General features: G+C 42.6%; 1 protein-coding gene across 7 annotated transcripts in view; it reads left to right on the forward strand.

Moving 5' to 3' along the window:
• The window catches only part of PHLDB2 (pleckstrin homology like domain family B member 2), a 73,096-nt gene extending 57,716 nt beyond the window's left edge, over window positions 1–15,380 (forward strand). For all 7 annotated transcript variants that reach the window (XM_068424943.1, XM_068424944.1, XM_068424946.1 and 4 more), the window contains 6 exons: window positions 1,218–1,425; window positions 5,991–6,081; window positions 6,518–6,664; window positions 9,268–9,487; window positions 12,896–12,981; window positions 14,497–15,380. In XM_068424943.1, coding sequence (XP_068281044.1) covers window positions 1,218–1,425; window positions 5,991–6,081; window positions 6,518–6,664; window positions 9,268–9,487; window positions 12,896–12,981; window positions 14,497–14,637 — 893 coding nt within the window. In that variant the 3' untranslated portion in view covers window positions 14,638–15,380. The remainder of the gene's footprint in view (window positions 1–1,217; window positions 1,426–5,990; window positions 6,082–6,517; window positions 6,665–9,267; window positions 9,488–12,895; window positions 12,982–14,496) is intronic.
• Window positions 15,381–17,893: the final 2,513 nt, after the last annotated feature.

Raw genomic sequence — 17,893 nt, forward strand, 5'->3', positions numbered from 1 at the left:
ATGGTGTCTAGTGAGAATTTTTATCTGGACTTTGTTGCATTTGTACATTTATCTGCATTTTTCCTGTGTCTGTTTATCTTAAATGTGTGGGATGTCAGTGGCTGCCTTCCTGTATGAATGGGAGGTTTTCATGTAGTCTAACAGTCCTTCCTGATCTCCACCTCTTCCACCAGCTCAGATTTTGGGTCAAGAATGCGCAGGGAATATTATAAACTTGACTGAGTATCAGAACTGTGAGAAAGTCTCACGTCTTGCATGGATTGAAGGGAAAGATGAGCAGTGCAGATTTGTAATCACGTAGATTAAACAAATCCTAAAAGGGCACTGTAAAATAACTTCAGCACTTAAAACAACTGTCCTTACACTGTCCTCTTCATCAGGCAAGCTCAACACCCTCTCTGTAAGCCTGTATAAATACTGCTGCATTATTTACAAAGAGCAATAGAGACATGAGCTAAAAATAATTCTGAAGAAGTATTTTTTAAAGGAGATGTAGCCAAAGAAAGTTCCCCGTGTTCAAGAAAAATGCCTTTTCAGAAAGGGTGATTTTGTGGAAAAATAACGGTGTGAAGAACTTAAATGCTGTGTAAACCTTATTTTTCTTTACAGTCATTGAGCTATAGGGATCTGCTTCAATCACTGCAGTTTCAAACCTCCAGGAAAGTACCTCCACACAGTAACTATGGTGATGTGACAAGTAGCATAGATTATTTCAGCTAAAACTTAAAGCCCAACTTGCAGTTACCAGAAGGCAAAGTTCCCCAAAACAAAAAATAATCCACATTCAGTAAAACCAACCAAACAAGTACTTAAGACCATTGAATATCAGGACTTTTTTTTTTTCTTTAATTTAATCAGAGTCAATTCTTCTAGATCCCTGAATTTAGCTGCATTGCTTTCCAGATTAGGCCTAATTTTCATTTTAAAAAGAAAATTTCATTCATTCAAATTAAACTTTCAAACTACACATACAAAAATATATATTGAAAAGTCAGCCGTACTAATCTGCATATATTTGTGTCCATCATAAATAAAACAGGTATTTAAAGGTTTTATTTCAGATATGATTAGCTTGTGAAATTAACCGTAATATTGTAGCACCTTGGTAACACTGCAGTTAACACTGAGGTAATGTTCAAAATGCTCGTGCCGCTAACACGTTATGTCCAGGTCACAAAATTTCTGTGTAAAATCAATGTTTCCTCTGTACTCCGTAGGGTACAACCACCAGCGTATCTGCGAAAACCAGAGGCTGAAGTCTCCTGAGTTCTACAGCAGAACGGCATCCGAGTCAAACGTGTATCTGAATAGCTTCCACTACCCAGATCGGAGCTACAAGGACCATGCCTTTGATACCTTAAGCTTGGACAGCTCTGACAGTATGGAGACAAGCATATCGGCGTGCTCCCCAGATAACATTTCCAGGTAAATCATCCTTCTTTCTGATGTTGTGGTGGTCACATGGTTATAACGAAAAAAGATGTACGTGTTGATGCTATAGTAATGTGGATGCTGCTAACTGGTTAAGAAATGTAAGATCATTAGGCATAATATTTAGTATTTATGTAGCCCTTCATAATCGGGTTTAACTATCATCCCACCTGTTTGTTTAAAGACGGAAAATAAAAATATGGAAAGGCTAAGTGATAGTGTTGAAGGCCACAGAGAAATCAGTGTCACAGAATCACAGAATCACAGAATCAACCAGGTTGGAAGAGCCCTCTGGGATCATCGAGTCCAACCATTGCCCTGACACCACCCTGTCAACTAGACCAGGGCACTAAGTGCCATGTCCAGGCTTTTCTTAAACGCCTCCAGAGATGGTGACTCCACCACCTCCCTGGGCAGCCCCTTCCAATGTCTAATGACCCTTGCTGAGAAGAAATTCTTCCTAATGTCCAACCTGAACCTCCCCTGGTGAAGCCTGAGGCTGTGTCCTCTTGTCCTATCGCTAGTTGCCCAGGAGAAGAGGCCAACTCCCACTCCACTACAACCTCCCTTCAGGTAGTTGTAGGCTGCACTAAGGTCACCTCTGAGCCTCCTCTTCTCCAGGGAAGTCAGGCTGTCAGTCCTGAATTGAAATGATGAAGTTGTCGATGCTTTTTTCAGAGTGGGTAATACCTGAGCTTCCTTCCCTGGTCACTTACAGGGAAGGAATTTCCTGTGATAGGAAATTTCTTGAAGACATCTGCCGGCGATGAAATATACTTGTTCTGCAAGTGCAGCATGTTAACTTCCTAGAGCCTTATGCTGAAACGCTTAGGAACATCAATGATCTGTGTTAAAAGAAAAGTCCAGCTGAGTCTGGAGGGTCTGGAGGGTCTGACCTACGAGGAACGGCTGAGGGAGCTGGGGGTGTTTAGCCGGGAGAAGAGGAGGCTCAGAGGTGACCTTAGTGCAGTCTACAACTACCTGAAGGGAGGTTGTAGTGGAGTGGGAGTCGGCCTCTTCTCCTGGGCAACTAGCGATAGGACAAGAGGACACAGCCTCAAGCTTCGCCAGGGGAGGTTCAGGTTGGACATTAGGAAGCATTTCTTCTCAGCAAGGGTCATTAGCCATTGGAAGGGGCTACCCAGGGAGGTGGTGGAGTCACCATCTCTGGATGTGTTTAAGAAAAGCCTGGACATGGCACTTAGTGCCCTGGTCTAGTTGACAGGGTGGTGTCAGGGCAACGGTTGGACTCGATGATCCCAGAGGTCTCTTCCAACCTGGTTGATTCTGTGATTCTGTGATTCTGAGTCTCAAAATTGTGTGCAATTTTCTTTTGACAGCCTGGTTTTAATGACAGTGCTTTCATTTCTGCTCACAGTCCTGCCCCAGCAGTTTCACAAGCATAAGTGGAGGCTGATAATTAAGTACAACGTTGTCACGGGATTAAGAATCCCTCGTGAACACCAGGACAGCTTTTTTGGCTAAGCGTGTTCTGGTTTATTGTGCATCTGTTTCCTGTAACAGGGTATCAGCCCACTGATTTCCTCTTGTAGTCTTTATCGCTGCAATGTTAAGGGTTTCAGAAAATACCAGTGGCTCTCCTTCTGCTGCCTGGGGCTTTTTTTGTTTGGCTGGGGGTTTTTTAAAGTAAAAACATTAGGACTTGAGGATTTTTCTGTTTTAAATAGATACAGAGTCAGGAAGTTTCTGACAGCTAGACACAGGCTGGGAATTAACTCCATCTCTGCACTGATCTAACATGGCAGTGGTATGAAATCTGTCTCTCTGACTTGCTGCTCTGACCATTTTGGAGGGACATGGTGTGTGTCTGAGCTCCCTTGGGGCCATCTCGTAAGTGGAATCTTCAGCCCAGGATGGGGGGAGCCCCGATGGCTGTTGAATTTCACTGGTGCTGTTTGTCTGGCTCCCTCTGGTCTTCTGCAGCTTGCAGCCAATGTCAGAAGAAAAAAAAACCAAAACAAAACCCCAAACCGATCCAAAAACCAGAAAAGGACCCATTACAACAGATCTTTCAGCTTCTCACAAGGCAAACTTTGGCAAGGGAAGAAAAGAGTGTGGGCTGATGTTGTTGATAACCCTTGGAAGACAGGCAGTTAATTTTCCTTGACAAAACTGCCCTTAAGCAAAATTAATTCAGGTTGTTTTAGATGGTGTTTGAGAATCTTTTCTAGCCATATCGGACTTTAAAGGAAAACATTTTGTGATGCTTTGTTCTGACATATTTAAAATATATATTTTACCTTGTATAAGTTGAGAGCGACTATTTTTGCTGGGAATGCATAAAATCTGTCCGTGCTCACAGTACAGAAGAACCAGAACCGCTGTAGTCATTCATCAACTCACCGAACAGTAGTTGTTCCAAGGTTCATGAGCAACTTATTTTTCATGGCTGAGGTTTCAGAGATTGTGATCTTCTGCTATGCATTAATTTCTGCGAGCAGGATAAGCAAATCGAGGATGAAAAAATTTAACTAAGCTGAAGTGTTAACCAGTTTAATAGGAAAAACCTACTGCAATTAACTATCTTCCAGGTTGCTCAAATGACTTTTAATTTATGGCCCTGTATCAGACAGAGAAATGTCTTCAGAAGACTGTCACACTTCTGACAGAGATCCTGGTCTTACAGATGTCAGCATCAGAGGTGTGCTCAGAAGGCAAAGGATGTTGTTCTTACTTTTTACTTTTCCTTGCCCAGGACACATATTTGGACTACTTCCATTCTACCTGTATCCCTGCACAGTTGGTCTGTATGCTGTTAAGTGGCATGAACAAATCTGCCATCTGACACCCACTTCCACTCGAGTGGTCAGATAGCATTTTCAGTACAATCCCAAGTCACAGAATCACAGAATTAACCAGGTTGGAAGAGACCTCTGGGATCATCGAGTCCAACCATTGCCCTGACACCACCATGTCAACTAGACCATGGCACTAAGTGCCATGTCCAGTCTTTTCTTAAACCCCTCCAGAGATGGTGACCACCTCCCTGGGCAGCCCCTTCCAATGGCTAATGACCCTTGCTGAGAAGAAATTCTTCCTAATGTCCAACCTGACCCTCCCCTGGCGAAGCTTGAGGCTGTGTCCTCTTGTCCTATCGCTAGTTGCCCGGGAGAAGAGGCCGACTCCCACTTCACTACAACCTCCCTTCAGGTAGTTGTAGACTGCACTAAGGTCACCTCTGAGCCTCTTCTTCTCCAGGCTAAACACCCCCAGCTCCCTCAGCCGTTCCTTGTAGGTCAGACCCCCCAGACCCTTCCCCAGCTTGGTCACCCTCCTCTGGACTCGCTCCAACATGTCAACAAGTCAAGTTTCTCTCTGCCCTTAACATTTGAGTCCATTCTATTTCCTCACATTGTGCTTTACTCTAATGGTAATTAATTAATGGTAATATAGTAATATTTAACATCAGCTGTTTTTCTTGAACAGCATAAGATGAAAAATAAAATAGAGGGCGTGCCATGGAAACGCCACAGTTGAAATGGCTGTTAAATGGAGATGAAACAAAGAAATTGGGTTGGAGAAAATAAAAGAAAAAAGGACAGGCAAAGGCTGTGTCGTGCTGGGCCAGGATCTAGCACTCTTTGTGCTTACCCTTGTTTCCTTTGGCTTGCCCGTTGCTTTAACTAGTAGATCCTTCCTGACACTGCTCTGTCACTGAATGGCCTTTAGGCATACCTCTTAATCCTCCTTATTTTTATGGAGCATTTCTTGGTGATGAGCTCAGGGAGGCACAAAACAGAGACAGTCTACAGCCAGAAAGACACAGAATCACAGAAACAACCAGGTTGGAAGAGCCCTCTGAGATCATCGAGTCCAACCATTGCCCTGACACCACCCTGTCAACTAGACCATGGCACTAAGTGCCATGCCCAGTCTTTTCTTAAACCCCTCCAGAGATGGTGACTCCACCACGTCCCTGGGCAGCCCCTTCCAATGGCTAATGACCCTTTCTGAGAAGAAATGCTTCCTAATGTCCAACCTGACCCTCCCCGGCGAAGCTTGAGGCTGTGTCCTCTTGTCCTATCGCTGGTTGCCCGGGAGAAGAGGCTGAATCCCACTTCACTCCAACCTCCCTTCAGGTAGTTGTAGACTGCACTAAGGTCACCTCTGAGCCTCCTCTTCTCCAGGCTAAACACCCCCAGCTCCCTCAGCTGTTCCTCGTCGGTCAGACCCTCCTCCCAGACTTCAATGGTATATTTAGATGGCTACTAATGCTAGCTCTGAGGATCAGTAGTGTCTTCTGCTAGGACATGGTAACCACCTCCACCCATATTCTGTTATCTGAGAGAATATGACAGATCACAGGGGACTGACAAGAAGCATTTTTAGGCACTTGAGGCTGCATTTTTCACAACTCTTCATGGGGAATGTATACATGAGCGTACCACACACTTTATACGTGTTTTTTTGTTAGTGCCTACTGCACTGAATTGGATCAGAACAGGATCAACCCCATTCTTCAACTAATCTTGGACTGTAAAATGTATCTTTAAATACCAAGTGTTATTTTAAATAACTCTGACTTTTTTTTTGTGCAGTGCCAGCACTTCAAATGTTGCAAGAATAGAAGAGATGGAGAGACTTCTGAAACAAGCGCATGCTGAAAAGACCAGGCTGCTTGAGACCAGGGTGAGCATAATTTTATGAGTACAACTAAGAGTGGGCATGTTAGAGAAAATCGTCCTAAATGCAACATTGGACCCTAAATAGTTTACACCTAATAGACACTTAAAAAATTACCTCTCCCCCTTAGTTTGCTCTGGTTTCACCATCATGTTACATCTCTGAGCCCATATGCAATAGCTGCTGTCTCCGTGGGTGAGCTGATGGCAAAATCCCATCAGAAGCTGGGTCAGCATTGCTCGCACAGCTGCGAGGAGAGCTGCTGAAGAACCTTCATTTCTAGAGTGTATTTGCAATTCTGATTCCAATTCTTGGTCTGCTTTCCTGGATATATATTTCTGCCTACTTAAGAGGCAAAAAGGGTTTTAGTCCTAGCTAGAAATCACATTATCAGCTATAGTTTCACATGTAATTGACGTTCTGCACGTGCTGTGGTATTTAGGAACGGGAGATGGAAGCTAAAAAACGAGCTCTGGAAGAAGAGAAGCGCCGTAGAGAGCAACTGGAGAAAAGATTGGAAGAAGAAACTAGCCAGAGGCAAAAATTAATTGAAAAGGAAGTCAAAATACGTGAGAAACAAAGAGCACAGGTGAGAAAAACCATTTCATGTCAACGTATAAGTGCAAGACCTCCCCGTGATATACAGAAGGGTCTGCGTGTATTTCTGCCAATGGTACACAGAACTGCTTTCAGTTGAACAGAGGGATTTAGTACTTCTGAGGTGTAACTGTGCCACTAACAGTATGTTTGGGCTCTTGGAGCCCTAGATAGACGTCTGGTTATTAATTTAAAGTTAAATAATAGCATAGATATCTATTTCGCATCTTATATATCTAAAGTATCAATATTAATCCTATAAGGTTTGTTACTGAGTATGGGCAGAGCAGAATTTTTTAGCCTGAACACCAGAAATTTGTGAGTGTGTTAACTTTATAAACCATTGGTGGGGTTTTTTTTCTTTCTTTTAATACATAAAATATCTTGGAATGTGAATTGTCACTTCCACATATTTGACTAAAAGAAAAAAAAACAGATAAAGAAGCTTTTCCAGCTCCACATCTATTCTACAGAGGAAATAGTATTTTTCCTAATGTTAGTGGGACTATACAACACGGGAAATGTTATTTAACTAAAACAGTGTTACCTCCTACATCTTCTTGCTTCTTGTTAGGATTTAAAGGTGTCTTGAGCTTTGTTTAGGCTCAGAGGTCTTACCCATTTGAGTATCTTTCTGCTTTTATCTGTGTTACCTTCGCTAAATCTTTGTTTCATGAGTTACTATTATATTTTTAGGAATATTCCTACAGAACTTGCCTTTCTAATTGCTAACACTAAATCACTAAACAGCGGGATAACCCCAGAGGAACTTCAAACTGTTTCTGGTTAAATATATCCACTCCTTTGTTTTTACATAAAATGTAATTACCAAACGTTACATTTTATGTGTACTTTACTTGAATGCCTTCTTTTTTTCTAAGAAATTTTAATGAAAACTCAAGTATGGTGTAAACAATGATGCAATGCTTGTATCTTTATCCCAAATTGGAGCGTGCACGTGTTGTAACAGAATGCCCTATCAGTTACTGCTAATTGGCAGACTTGGCAGAGAGGCTGAAGACTGAATTGGCAGGAAGACAAAACACATCTGTCAAAAATAACCACAATTTCTTTGTTAACTTTATTTCCTTTGTCCAGTGAGACACAATTTTTTATTTTTTTTCAGCACTTTCTGACACTTAGAAACGTGAACTAGGGGAAGGAGCTTCACCTTTGCACTTGCCAAAGCTGGTGCCAGCTTGTATCATATGGGAATGAATGATTTTAGAAGGGTGCTAAGAGTTCTGGTGGGCACCACAGCTCCCATTGCACCAAGAGGCTCTCGAGAATGCAGGGAGGGAAAAGTCCCTTTGATTTGTGACTCACGGTGGGATTTAACAGGGTAACTTTAGGCATGGAGCAGGGGCAGATTAGATTCTCCAGGTCACTGACTTCTCTGGAGTCAGGGGAGAGAGAGAGAGGGAGATGCTCCTTTCACAGGTCATTCAAAGCACCTAAATTCAGTGTCTGTTCTGAATCGCCCTGTGATGTAGCCTCCGTCTGCCTTGACTGCAGCAGGAGACTTGTCTTCTGTGTTTAAAATGAGAGGGGGTTTGTGCATAGACCCTTCCAGCACAGAAAACGAGCATATTCCCTCAGCTGGCAGAGGTCCCAAATCACTACTTCCTCCTGCTTGTTCTCCCAACTGATATTGTCTGGGCTTGACGCAGAGTCTTGAACTGCGGTCAAGAATGAGGCACCGTCTCCTGTGCTGCTTGGCCGTCTCTTGCAGAAGGATGCACTTCAGCTCTCTGTACCTATTGCCAACTGTGAACCAGATACCGCATTTAATTCGTTCAGAAGACAATCTATTTTGTTCACAGCAATCTCTGTGAAACTACGTAGTGATTACAGTTCACTCTCATTATTTTACCTGTAATAGCATGTTTATATTATTTATATTATACTTCGCGTGAAAATACCTGTAGCAGTAAAATATTAGTGAGTGAGATGAGACGTGTAGTGAGTATCTAGCCCAGAGAAATGGTTTGCTTAACATAATGCAAATGAGGTTCTTACACTTCATCTAAAGTGGCATCACACCTTTACATCCAAGAAAAAGCCGTGCCGAGAGCCAGGCTCCAAAATGCGAACGTCCGCAGATTGCTCCCACAACAAAGGTGCAGGCCTTAAAAGCTGTTGCTGGCTGTAGTCGTCCCATGTCAGCCCTTTCACAGCCCCAACAACCATCCTGTAGGTTGCAGGATCATTACTAGGGTCCACCTGACCCTCTGTTTTCCTATCAACCTCATCTGAGTTATGAACATGTAGGGAGACCTGAGTAAAACTTACATTTCCATTTCGTGGGGTGTTTTCTATGCTGTGGCCCCTGTTTTACCAGTTCATCAGCTGATGAATTCAAGAAACTCCTGTGCTCTAATCTGGCTTTGATGAAGTTATCCAACACTTTGTAAAGTTACAAGTTTTAAGGATGTTTCTTTTAAAGAAAATCAGGGCTGCAGCAAAAGCTCTTTATTTTTCTTACGTTCATTCTTAGAATCTATGGGCAGTTTGCAGTTATGTCCTTGCAGCAGAAAGAGTGAAGAAGTTAAGACTTCTGTTAAAAATAATATGATTTTCTTTTCTTTACTGTAGGCCCGTCCCTTGACTCGCTATTTGCCCATTAGAAAGGAAGACTTTGACCTACGAAGTCACATTGAAACAGCTGGTCACAACATAGAGACCTGTTACCACGTCTCCCTCACGGAGAAGACCTGCCGAGGCTTTCTGATTAAAATGGGAGGAAAAATTAAAACGTGGAAAAAACGATGGTTTGTTTTTGATAGAAACAAGAGAACTTTTACTTATTATGCAGGTAGGTTGCAGGATCATTACTAGGGTCCACCTGACCCTCTATTTTCCTATCAACCTCATCTGAGTAGGGAGACCTGAGTAAAACTTACATTTCCATTTTGTGGGGTGTTTTACACATACACGTAGAGCTTGTGCAATCCCTTCCCTATAGTGTGCAATCCTAATGCCAGGTAAGACAGAGATGAGCATAACGGACAAAGGGAGTGACGAGGCAAGAGGAATAAATGGAAGATCATCTGGTTCCTAGTACACAGGATAATGGTTCCACGTAATTTATTTTTAAATATTATATACTTCCCCCAACGACAGAATGATTTCTTGTACCCTTCATCCAAGAGTATCATTTATTATACTTACCATGAAAATTAAATGGAGTGCTTCTGCAGTCCCATTGCGTGATGTGCTGAAAAGTCTTTCAGGAAATTAAATATGCAGGAGTATCCTTTCTGAGTTTGCCATATTTTGAGAGTCTAAGGAATTTCAAATGAACAATATGCAATACTCTAAAGAGGTTTCTGTACACTAAGTTGTGTTACATGATATCTGGAGACATCATAAGCATTACGTTAATTTGTTATCTTGGGGTAAACCCAGAAATTTGGAATTTAAGAACACAGATGTCTCTCCCATTGCTGTGCAAATCGACACATGATTTGACTTTGAAGTTTCAGAGGAAGCCAGAAAAATGACTTGGTGTTCTGAATATTTATTGTGAGGAAAGGCCAGACAGGGCATATGTAGGATGGTCATTGCTAATAAGCAGAAGACGACATTGAGTACAAAAAAACACCCAAGCAGTTCCATTTCCTTTTATGACATTACTGTTTTCCAGCACTCATAAGGAACTTACAATTTATGGTAGGTTATGCTCAGTCCATCTTTTTTAAAACACGTATTTGAATTTATTACATTCATTACCCACTGAATATTTCTTACTACTCTGCAGTAACACTATGAAGAACGTAACAATCATTTTTGTTATTTTGTTCTTAACATCTGGTTTATTGGTTAGCAAAGCCTGTAACATACAGTAGTGTTCCCATCTGGTACTGATTTTTGGGTTTTTTAAGTAGTTATGTTAATAGTTAACAGTTTTGGTTTTGAGTGCAGTACAGTTGCCATAATGCAATTTGAATTACCAAAGAAAACGTTTCATAAGATCTCAAGGACTCCAGCCAACAAACATAGTTTCATGAGAATTCTGTACCAGCTGCTTGTATGAGTGAGGATCTGTCTAGATCTTTAAATACATAGTAGAGTTCCAAAACAAATATTGATGCTGTAAATTCAGAGTAATTGAACTCTAAGTGAATATACTGGTATATTGCTTTAGTTCTGCAAATGTACTGAACAAAGAACTTACCCCGAAGTGTGACAATTTAGTGCAGCAACTGAAGCATCTGCACTTTCTGACCTGAAGCATACAGGGAACTCTACAAAGACTGGTGCGAAGGGAGCTCGTGGGTACCTGAAATGAAGCTGGGGAAGGGTCTGGAGGGTCTGACCTACGAGGAACGGCTGAGGGAGCTGGGGGTGTTTAGCCTGGAGAAGAGGAGGCTCCAAGGTGACCTTATTGCAATCTACAACTACCTGAAGGGAGGATGTAGCACAGTGGGAGTCGGCCTCTTCTCCCGGGCAACTACCAATAGGACAAGAGGACACAGCCTCAAGCTTGGCCAGGGGAGGTTCAGGTTGGACATTAGGAAGAATTTCTTCTCAGAAATGGTCATTAGCCATTGGAAGGGGCTGCCCAGGGAGGTGGTGGAGTCACCATCTCTGGAGGTGTTTAAGAAAAGACTGGACATGGCACTTAGTGCCATGGTCTAGTTGACAGGGTAGTGTCAGGGCAATGGTTGGACTCGATGATCCCTGAGGTCTCTTCCAACCTGGTTCTTTCTGTGTGAAATGCTCTTGTAACTAAGACCCAAGGTGGGGCTGGAAAGGAGAGTGGATCACTGTTTGCTTGTGCTGCATTGACAGTATTGCATTTAGCTTCGTATAACGTGTGCTATAATGTCGTAATCTTATACCTCAGTGCTTCTGCTGGCCACCTGGGGGCTGGCAGGCAGGTTCCCAACACTATATCGTTTGGTCTCTGGGATTTCTTTCTACCATCATATGAAGCTTTTGAAACTGCCTGCAGCTACCGACAGGATGTAAGCTGAGTTTCATGAGTGTTCAAAATAACAGCGGAATCTCTCATGGGATGAAAGATGTTCTGCTTGCCTGTTCAGTGTTAAGGTGATACTAACTTGGGATCAGAAGGCATTATATTGCCCTAATATAAAAGTACTGGGGGTGGAAGGAAGTTTGCCCTTCAGTGTCACATGCAGTTGTGATGCTTCTTAATACCCTCCGGGATTATTTAACAATTTCTCTTCCATTGCAGGAAAATTGAGGGTACTGTAGATGCTTGTCTTCCCTGTTCCTTTTTCTTGTGAAACATTTCAGTTGGGACTTGATGATCTTAAAGGTCTTTTCCAACCAAAATGATTCTATGATTCTTTGATTATAGTTGTGACTGTTAAGATGTTAAGTTCGCAGCCTGTATCCTCCTTGCCCTAGTGATTCACGAGCTAATGCTGGGACAGAAGACAGTATCAGAAGATGACTAAAATAGTTTAGCATTGACCCCCCTGCAAGCAACTGCTTCTTTCCACTGCCTTTGAAGGGAGATTACAACTACCTGAAGGGAGGTTGTAGTGAAGTGGGAGTCGGCCTCTTCTCCTGGGCAACTAGCGCTAGGACAAGAGGACACAGCCTCAAGCTTCGCCAGGGGAGGTTCAGGTTGGACATTAGGAAGCATTTCTTTTCAGAAAGGGTTATTAGCCATTGGAAGGGGCTGCCCAGGGAGGTGGTGGAGTCACCATCTCTGGAGGGTTTAAGAAAAGCCTGGACATGGCACTTAGTGCCCTGGTCTAGTTGCCATGGTGGTGTCAGGGCAGTGGTTGGACTCGATGATTCCAAAGGGCTCTTCCAACCTGGTTGATTCTGTGATTCTGTGTTCTTACCTCGGGTACTCTGAAGCAAAATGGGGAGGTCCCTTTCACAACAGGGGCAAACTGCGTCTAATTGATTTGGCTTTTACCTTGAGTGAGAGAGTAGGAGAGTGCAAACGAACAATTATGGTGCTGCAGCTGGTGCCCAGGAACTTTTAACCTCCTGCAAACTTTTACATGAGCTCATATAAACTTGCCTACAGTCTTATGTATTAAAGTAGGCAATGCATCTCTCAACAAAACCGACCAACTAGTAAGAAAGGTTGAAGATTTTTGCGGGATTTCACAAGCAGAAGTGTTAATCCAGTTACTTATCAGCTGAACATATATGGAAATGCAAATTAGGCTTTTGCTTCTTTAAGTACTGTTCATTTCAGTTCTCAAAAGTCATTCTCTCTTTTCCATTTTAGACAAACACGAAACTAAATTAAAAGGCGTAATATATTTTCAAGCTATTGAAGAAGTCTATTATGATCATCTAAAGAATGCATATAAGGTAAAATTGGTTATTGTTGTTTAACTGGGAATCATCTGGCAGTACCCAAAGTATGGTAGCTGTAAAAGTCAAAGAGAGAGCTGACATTATTAGGGAAAAAAAAAAACAACAAACAAAAAAAACCCAAGTGGAGGAAAAGGAAGATGAGGCCAGATCTGTGATTAGTACTGGGGGTTTTTTATACTGATGAAAGCAGAGGTAAGAGTGTCTACCTGCCAAGCAGGATTTGCTGCGAAGAATTCCTTAGTCCAGTGGTGAGACCACTGAAATCAGTGGCAAATCGCAGGATGGCAGCATGGGTCTGTCACAGGGAGGGAGTTAACTGGTGTCGGCAGCTTATGGCACCCCCTGCCTTTTATCCGTAAGTTAAATTAACTGTGAACAAGCTGAATATATCCTTGGCACGTGGATTTGTGAAAGCCAAGGTGGTACTGACCACTGGAGAGAGTGGAGAGTTGTTTGGGCACAAAACAACAGTTCAGAGCCTGGTACTACTGTGTAGTAGTCTAGTGGAAATACGTTGTAAAAAGTGTTTATGGTGGATACAAACATTTTAAACACATACCTGCTTCCAGTGCTGCAATGTAGGACGCAGTGCTACAGCATTTTGCATTTTATCTTTCTCCTTAACTCCTCTCCTCCTGTTGAGGTTCAACAAGAACAAGTGCCGGGTCTTACACTTCAGCCACAACAACCCCACACAGCGCTACAGGCTGGGGGAAGAGTGGTTAGAAAGAGACCTGGGGGTGCTGATCGACAGCCGGCTAAACATGAGCCAGCAGTGTGCCCAGGTGGCCAAGAAGGCCAATGGCATCCTGGCCTCTATCAGGAATAGTGTAGCCAGCCGGTCTGGGGAAGTGATGGTCCCTCTGTACTCGGCACTGGTGAGGCCGCACCTTGAATCCTGTGTCCAGTTCTGGGCCGCGCACTTCAAGAGAGATGTTGAGGTGTTGGAGCGAGTCCAGAGGAGGGCGACCAAGCGGGGGAAGGGTCTGGAGGGTCTGACCTACGAGGAACGGCTGAGGGAGCTGGGGGTGTTTAGCCTGGAGAAGAGGAGGCTCAGAGGTGACCTTAGTGCAGTCTACAACTACCTGAAGGGAGGTTGTAGCGAAGTGGGAGTCGGCCTCTTCTCCCGGGCAACTAGCGATAGGACAAGAGGACAGAGCCTCAAGCTTCGCCAGGGGAGGTTCAGGTTGGACATTAGGAAGAATTTCTTTTCAGAAGGGGTTATTAGACATTGGAAGGGGCTGCCCAGGGAGGTGGTGGAGTCACCATCTCTGGATGTGTTTAAGAAAAGCCTGGACATGGCACTTAGTGCCATGGTCTAGTTGACAGGGTGGTGTCAGGGCAATGGTTGGACTCGATGATCCCAGAGGGCTCTTCCAACCTGGTTGATTCTGTGATATTCTGTGATATTAACCTTATCGTAAGTCTCCCTGTAAGTAATTTTACTTCTGTGCCAACAAATGCCTTTGATTTCATTCTTTTGCTGTCCTCCTTTCTGTTTTATTTTAGAGTCCCAACCCGTTGCTCACTTTCAGTGTTAAGACACACGATCGGATATACTATATGGTTGCTCCTTCGCCAGAAGCCATGAGGATATGGATGGATGTTATTGTTACAGGCGCAGAAGGCTACACCCACTTCATGTTATAATCCAAGGGGGCAATAGGGCATACTGCAATAACGTCACACATGAAGTTAGCCATATGTAGGGAAATCTGAGAAGCCAGTGAATACTCTGAAACGTCCTCCTTATGATGTGCACCCGAAACCTGGGAACGAGACGGTTTTACAGATGCGCTGAAAAGGGGGGCTTGTTACTTGTTTTAGTTGATCTTTATAGGAATGAAAGAGCTAAAGCTGTTGAGAGAATCATAGTGCTCCAAAATGGGTAATTGGGGAATTTAAATTACAGCATCATGATTCAATGATAATTTTCTACAACTTCTCTTACACAGAGAATGTCTTCATAAACTCATACTAAACAGTTTACAAATGTGTGTGTTCTCATCAGTATGCAAAAATTCTCGTAGTGGAACAAAAAGGTGCAATAAGCATATATTTTAATATGCAGCATTTGACATTTAGAGATGATTAGGTGACTTGTTAAAACTTTTAGTCAAGTATTTTATAAAAATGTAAACAAAAAACCAACCCTAAGGTACACACAGTTCTTGCCTTAGTAGTTAAGTATTACAACAGAGCCAAAGAGTTATACGGTTCCCTTATCATAATGTTTTCATATTGTTGGTTGTACCTAACTTTCTGTAAGGGGACAGTGCCAAAACTCTTCATGACTTTTAGTGTAATTAAATTGTTACAATATTGTGTGTGTTCAAACACTCAGTGACACCAACTCTATGTTTAAAGTCTGCATCTACGAAGCTCAACAAAAAGATAGCTTTATAAAGATGCATTTTTCCACAAGAATATGAAACAGAAACACAAGTATTAACTTCCTCATAAGGAGGGGTTTTTTAATCTTCCCTGTTGAATAGAATGAGCTGATTCTAGACCCTACAGCAATTTTTTTTTATGTAGTACGGTCCCAGCGTGGTTCTAACCTTACTCTGTGCCAAGTGAACACTACTGAAACCTCTTAAACATTGGTCCCCTTGAAGCCAGCATCGAAATCTCTACCTATGTACATTCTTTGGAGCCAAGTTTTCAGCCCCAGGGAGTTTTTTTTTAAATGCATATCTGCACAGAATAACGCTGTCAAATAGAATAAAGGGAGAGAGGCAAGTTCTGAGAGTTTATGCTAAACAGTTGTATGAACAAAAAACCCTGAAAATTTTAAGTAGCGAAGATTGATATTCCTAAAACAACAAAAATACTGAGGGTGTAGTAGTCTCCCATTTTAAAATCACTTCCAAGTCCTTGAGTAATACTGCAAAAGCATATTTAATTGAACTGAACTTCAAGAAAGTCTCTTATGACTTTAAAGAGGTTCCATTTCAGTAATCAAAACTGACGTGCTATGTGGCTTGTGTAATAGAAAGCACATTAGCCTTTTTTTTCCCGTGATGAAAAGTTAATGGCTTTTGATGGAACAAATAAAAAACTGAAAGCAGAATAGAAGTATGCTGACAGAATATTTTTGTTAACTTTTTAAACCCTGTATCTGTAATGAACGGGTTGAATTTTTTGTGGTATACACAGGTGATATGGTTGCTCTAGCACGACGCATATCAGTTTCGACTTGAATCATGAAAGAAGAGACTGTTATCACCAGATAATTGTTATCATCTGTGCAGATCACAGCTTGTAATCTAATGATTTAAAACACTATCAGAAATAAATTGCTTTGGTTTATATAATTATTATTTTTCCTTGATGTACCTTGATTTTATTCCTAAGTATGGTTATAAAGGTTTTCTAATAATGATTTTTGTATCCTGCATGATGCAATGAAGGCATTTCAATAAACATTTTTAAAAATACACTTGTTTTAAATACTCACTTGCTGCTTCATCTTGAGACATTTCTGCTTGTCTTTTAAATAGTCGTATACAGCTGTGCAAGCAATTTTGTATTTCTTAGTAATGCTTAATCTAACGCTTCCACGTGTTTCCCCATAAAAGAGCTATGGAAAATAATCTTTCAGATGGCAGTGAAATTAGGAGTGTAGGCTGTTTACTGCATGTACATAATATAATACATTTCTCATTTTTTATGACCCTGTTTGAAAAATTTATCACCAACCTTGGATATAGACAATTTTTTTGCTGAAGTTTAAAGGTTTCCCAGTTTTCCCAGTAACTGACTTAGACATGACTTGAATTGCAGGAAGCATTAGCTCATTGTTTTTATGATTTTTTTCACTGTTTGCTATCATCATCAAAAAGCGTGCTGGGTTTTGGAGTGGTGCGCATCAAGACAACGTAAGCAACGCATGGCAGTAGGCACCATCTTTTATGATCAGTCTGCAAGCCCTCCAAGCTTATACCCCCATGGGAGTCAAGTACCCACTCACCCTGAAGGATGTCAGGTAATTGCAAACCACATAGGCTGTGTCTTCAAAACCTCGGCTGGTGCATCCTTTGACCTACAGCTGCTGTGACAGGGGCTGGCCTGGTGCTTGCCTGGGAAAAACACCCTTTGCAGGCATTGATCTTTCTTAGCACTGTTTTGTTCCTTTCTGGGAGGCTGCCATAGCCTGTATGTAAAAGGTACAGTGCATAAAGACCTTCTTTTGGCTGCTGTGCCTACACAAGGGTGAGGAGGTACGAGCTGGTTCAAATGTCCTGCAGGCCAAGAAATGGCCAAGCCCTGATGCCGCTGGAGAAGCAACCGAGGGAGGGAAAGATGGAGTTTGAAATGCCCTTTCTGGCCATCTGTAAGGGCCAGGTAATCATGTGCATTACATATATATATATATATATATATAAAACAAAATGTATACTTTGTAACCGTTTATACCTGTATATATACAGGCAACCTAAGTATGGGGGGTTCCAGACTGGGGCTTACCAGCCTTGTCTGGTACAGAGGCCTTCAAGGAGGGTCCCCTCTCCAGAATACACACGCACCCAGGGAAATACACACGCACCCAGGAAAACCACAAGCTGGGTGGGAGTGTCGATCTGCTGTAGGGTAGGAAGGCCCTACAGAGGGTTCTGGACAGGTTAGATAGATGGGCCGAGACCCAACGGCATGAGGTTCAACAAGAACAAGTGCCGGGTCTTACACTTCGGCCACAACAACCCCATGCAGCGCTACAGGCTGGGGGAAGAGTGGTTAGAAAGTGGCCCAGCGGAAAGAGACCTGGGGGTGCTGATGGACAGGCGGCTAAACATGAGCCAGCAGTGTGCCCAGGTGGCCAAGAAGGCCAATGGCATCCTGGCCTCTATTAGGAATAGTGTAGCCAGCCGGTCTGGGGAAGGAATCATCCCTCTGTACTCGGCAC

The sequence above is a fragment of the Nyctibius grandis genome, chromosome 2 (genome assembly GCF_013368605.1).
Source record: "Nyctibius grandis isolate bNycGra1 chromosome 2, bNycGra1.pri, whole genome shotgun sequence".
Taxonomy (NCBI): domain Eukaryota; kingdom Metazoa; phylum Chordata; class Aves; order Nyctibiiformes; family Nyctibiidae; genus Nyctibius; species Nyctibius grandis.